The sequence below is a fragment of the Myotis davidii genome, unplaced genomic scaffold (genome assembly GCF_000327345.1).
Source record: "Myotis davidii unplaced genomic scaffold, ASM32734v1 scaffold1622, whole genome shotgun sequence".
Classification (NCBI taxonomy): Eukaryota; Metazoa; Chordata; class Mammalia; order Chiroptera; family Vespertilionidae; genus Myotis; species Myotis davidii.
Window position 1 is genome coordinate 639,923 of NW_006293535.1, and position 5,216 is coordinate 645,138.

A 5,216-nucleotide genomic window follows, 5' to 3' on the forward strand; every position below is an offset into this window, starting at 1 on the left:
AAGAAACAAAAAACTGTTACAGATGAAGGTGCAGACGCTCTCCTCACCCACCTGGCAGCAGGCAGCCGGCCTGTGCTCCGGGGCCGCCCCACTGCTCCATGGAACGCGGTCCCGCATCCCCTCCTCCCCGGCCACGGCCCTGAAGCAAGACCAGCCCTTGGAGGCCAACGACCACCAGCCTGTGAGAAAGAACACTGCAGCACCGGGCCCCTCATTCAGGGACCTGCCGTCAGCACAGGCCAGACCAGAGAGGGGTCAGAGCTAAGCCCGGGCCATGTGCAAAGCTCACAGGCAGCGGCTTGTCTGCAGCAGAGCAGAAGGAGCAGAGGGAGCAGCGGAGCAGAGGGAGCAGCGGGAGCAGAGGGAGCAGCGGGAGCAGAGGGCCGGAAGCCTGAAACCCGAGAGAAAAAACAAGGAGCATCCTGGCCCTCGGCCACCTTCTAAGAGGCAGCCGCGTGTCGCTGGCCGGGGAGCTTTGTCCCCTCGGTGAGCCTTCCGTCCCCTGACCCAGGGGTGCCTGCTCTTTGCCACCACAGGCCTAACCCACAACAGAGACTGCCAGCAGAAGCAGTTACCACCAACAGACCTTGGACACAGGATTGGCAAGGGGAATCGGGTGGGTAAAGGCCATCCTTGCCCAGGGATGGGCTGCGTGACCAGCACCAGCCAACGGCTTCACGGCCTGCCCGACCCACAGGCCGCTCCAGAGCCCACGGAGACAAGATAAAAAACTCGGACTCGGACCCGTCCCAGCCAGACACCTGGCAAGCCGGCCTGAGCAGGCGAACACGGTGGTGGAAAAGCCCTCAGAGGGACCGTGTTCACTGGCGGGTGAGCCGGTCGCCACACAGAGTGGCCGCAGTGGCCGCGCAGGGCGCTGCCCAGAGTCGGACTGGAGAGACTGGAGAGATCTTCGCGGACTCGGGGACATGGGCCCCGGCAGCGACAGGACGAGCAGAGCAGACTCTGGCTGGGAAGCGCGGGTTCCCACAGGGCTGGGCTCGCTGTCCTGTCCCTGGGCGTCAGCAAACGCAACTTCTGCCTTGAGCGCTGAGCTAAGCGGGTTTTGTTCCTTACGTCCAAGAGCGAGGACTGGAACAGAGGACGTGCAGTGGACGCCAAGAGGAAAAGCATTCGCTGAGGGTGGAGAACACCCCACTTCCAACCCAACCATCTATGTAATAAGCATCAAAACCCACGTCACACCTGCACAGCTTTACTTGTGAACAGGAAGAAGCTGGCAACGGCCTCCCCACGCAAGGGCCTGCGAACTGAGCCGCACGTTCCCACAGGCACCCCTCCCAGCAGCCGGCGCCCTGGCCCAGGGGATCTGACACCGAGGGACAGACCGGCGTTTAGGGGATGGGAGAGGCTCACGATGTGATGTTACGGAAAAAGGTTACGAGCAGCATTCACTGCCTCTGTAAAAAGCAGCGCATCTGCATCAAAACAGCCGGTCTCTGCGTCTGCAATGGTCCCGTCTGTGTGATTCTCAACCCCGATCTAATGTCTTCCAAGCCACAGAAACTCTCCCAAAAAATTAAAGGTTTTCTTTCGGTTTGGGAATGCCAAGTCCTGCCTCTGCAGCAGGACTAGCCAGTCCTGTGGTTTAAAGAAGCGGCAGGCCGAAGCCGGTGTGGCTCAGTGGATAGAGTATCGGCCTGCGGACTGAAAGGTCCCAGGTACGGTTCCGGTCAAGGACATGTACCTGGGTTGTGGGCACATCCCAGTAGGAGGTGTGCAGGAGGCAGCTGATCGATGTTTCTCGCTCTCTGTCTCTCTCCCTTTCTCTCTGTAAAAAAATCAATAAAATATATTAAAAAAAAATAAAATAAAATAAAATGAAATAAAACACCGGCAGAAAAGGAAAAAAGAAAGGGTGAGTGAGACAACGGAAGGAAGGGGGGCCGAGGTCAGGCCGGCCGAAGGCCTACTGCACGGCTGCTCCAGGGCTCCCGGCCGCAGGCCAGCCTCCCATCCGTCTCCCGTGTTCCCACCATGCTGTGCAGTCTCACCCGGCGCTGACGGTCCCGTGACCCGTTTCACATCAAGTCCCAGTTCCTTCGGAAAAGGTCAGGCTCTCTTACAGCGGAAAGAGATAGAGCTGCAAACTCAAAGGCCTCCTTAAGAGAATCACGCAGACTCTCCGAGGCGCAGTCACTGCACTGGAATGCCAGGCAGCCCGGTCACTAAAACGGCGATCACGGCGGTGAGCTGTCTGCTGCTGACTGGCAACAGCATTCTAAGACGGGACCCTCCAAGACGCTCCAGAACATCTCCGTCTTCTCACAATGTACGCGCTAACACGGCTAGCGGCATCTAGAACATTCAAGTCCATCAATGCCGACAGATAAAGCTCCGGCCCGTGTGCTCAATGGTCAGAGCACTGAAGGGCCACAGGTTGGATTCCTGGTCAAGGGCACGTGCCTGGGCTGTGGGTCTGCTCCCCACCCCTGGTCGGGGCGCCTGCGGGAGGCGACCAATCAGTGTCTCCTCTCCCACATCGATGCTTCCCTCGCTCTCTCTCTCACACACACACAAAAGCAATTTTCTTCATTAAATAATTCGAGAAGGAAAAAAAAAGACAAGGTAAAGAAAAGCTCTCTCCAAAACTGATGTCAATATACTTGACATTTATCTTTCCAAGGAGTTTTTACTAAAAACTGTGACAACAACAAGCCCTCCTCCAAACAGGTCTTCCCTTCATTGACCTGGCTGAGAAAGTCCCTCAACTGTCACGAAAGCCAAGGCTTCCATCCAGGGCCCTGGGGCTCAGCCAAGTTCACGCTTCGGGAACCTCAGTGAAAGGCTGGACCGCGGTCAAGTGCCTGCAAAGGTCTGGCAAAGTGCTGGTGCACAGGCCGGGCACACCACGGCCAGTCCGAGAAAAACGCAAATCCCTGAGCCCAGCTAACTCCTATTCAAAGGGCGGGCGACAAAGAATTACGGGCATTATTCACTTGAAAAATTAAAATATACAATAAGTAGCTATAGAATATCACCAATCAGGTTTTTTTAAATTGTATTAGTTTACACGGGTTAAAATAAAAATAAATCATTGCTTAATTAACGTAGATTTTTAAATGAGAAGTTAAAAAGGGGCTCACATCTTTCTCAAACAAAAGTGGTCCCAAAAGTTTTAAGAACGTTAGAGCTACGTGTAGTTGTACTTTTGACAACACGGTGGGCATAGATTTATTTATTTTTCCCCCAGCGCAACTTGACAAACGCATTTTTATTAGAAACAAAAGAAGCCCAAGAAAACTGAAGCGACATTACCATACTTGGCGCCTCCAAGTTTAGGTACATTGAAGAACTTCTTGCGTGAACTGTCATTTAACGTTTCAATAAGGTACTCAAAGGTGTATCCTGAAAAAAAAACACACAATAAAATATACGTTAATTAAACAGTTACAAAGGACCGTACTCAAAGGGAAAATACCTGGAAATCAACTTGATCCAACAGAATCTCCTGCAATGATAAAAATGTTATATTTACGCCCTGTACAATGAGCCACATGTGGCCACTGACCTACTTGAAATGCGGCCACAGCCACCGATGAACTCAAATTTTTTATTTTTTATTCATCTATATTAATAAAAGGGTAATATGCCAATTAGACTGGGAGACCTTCCGGATGTCCTTCCAGACAAAGCCATGGTGGCGGGGCCGAGGCAGAGGCAGTTGGGGGCAATCAGGCCAGCTGGAGGGGGGCAACAGGGGGACAGTTGTGTGGGCGAGCAGGCAGGCAGAGTGGTTAGAGGTGATCAGCAGGCAGGTGAGCGGCAGCTAGTGGTCCCGGACTGGGAGAGAGATGTCCTAAACCGGCAGTTGGACATCCCCCGAGGGGTCCCAGATTGGAGAGGGTGCAGGCCGGGCTCAGGGACCGCCCCCTCCCCCCACGAATTTTGTGCACCAGGCCACTCGTTTAAACATAAAAAGTCACACGCAGCTACTGTCCACTGCATTGCACAATCCATCTCTCAACCCCGATTCTTATCAAATAAAAACCGGTAACAGAATTAAGTGTTGAAATGTGGTAACAAAGAACCCAGAAAGGGACAATGAGAGTGACTTAAATGTTTGGGGAAGGCATATCGCAAATATTTCATAAACAGGCGGCAATCAGAGAACGCCCCAATGAGGATACACGGATTGACTTTTCTTAAAAAATAAAAAAGCGCCCTAGCTGGTGTGGCTTAGTGGATAGAGCATCAGCCTGCGGACTGAAAGGTCCCAGGTTCGATTCCGGTCAAGGGCATGGACCTGGGTTGCGGGCACATCCCCAGTGGGGGATGGGCCGGAGGCGGCTGATCGATATTTCTCTCTCATCGATGTTTCTAACTGTCTGTCCCTCTCTCTTCCTCTCTGTAAAAAACCAACAAAATATATTTTAAAAAATTAAAAAAAATAAAATAAGAAAGCATCAGAGGACAAGATGATGACAATGCGCCCTAGCTGGCTGGGCTCAGTGAACAGAGCAGTGGTTCCGAACCTTCCTGATGCCGCGGCCCTTTAACACAGCTCCCCATGCTGTGGGGACCCCCAACCATAACATTATTTCCGTGGCTGCTTCATCGCTGTCATGTTGCTACTGTGATGAATCGTCATGTAAATACCTGATCTGCAGGATGGATTTCCGTTGTTACACATTGAACATCATTAAAGCATCGTGATTGATCACAAAAACAATATGTCATTATAGATGTGTTTTCTGATGGTCTTAGGCGACCCCTGTGAAAGGATCGTTCAACCCCCACCCAATGGGGTCGCGACCCACAGGTTGAGAACCGCTGGGATAGAGCATCAGCCTGCAGACTGAAGGGTCTCGGGTTCGATTCCCGGTCAAGGGCACAGGCCCGGGTTGTAGGCTCCATCCCCCGTGGGGGGCGTGCAGGAGGCAGCCGGTCCAGGATTCTCTCTCATCAAGATGTTTCTAACTCTCTCTCCTTCTCCCTTCCTCTCTGAAATCAATGAAAATCTATTTTAAAATAAAAGATGATGAGAATGCATTCGACAACATGGACAAAATCAAAAAATCAAAACCCAACACGTAACGGGTAAGAGACCCCAACAGGCCTGGAGAGTGAAAGCAAAAGTGCCATAACTCCTTCGGGTGAACGGGCCGCTTCTCCCTAAAGGAGGGCGCGTTCTTCCCGGTTTTGCACGAACGGGGACTGAACCTCGAAGGCTGGGGCTCGGGGGGTCCGGACGT

The 5,216-nt window shown here is 52.5% G+C and overlaps 1 protein-coding gene across 1 annotated transcript in view; it reads right to left on the reverse strand.

Annotated features, from left to right (window-relative positions):
- Nucleotides 1–5,216, reverse strand: part of IREB2 (iron responsive element binding protein 2) — a 33,766-nt gene that overhangs the window by 28,253 nt on the left and 297 nt on the right. Inside the window, exon 2 of the mRNA XM_015566182.1 lies at nucleotides 3,280–3,369. Within this exon, the coding sequence (XP_015421668.1) occupies nucleotides 3,280–3,369 (90 nt within the window). The remainder of the gene's footprint in view (nucleotides 1–3,279; nucleotides 3,370–5,216) is intronic.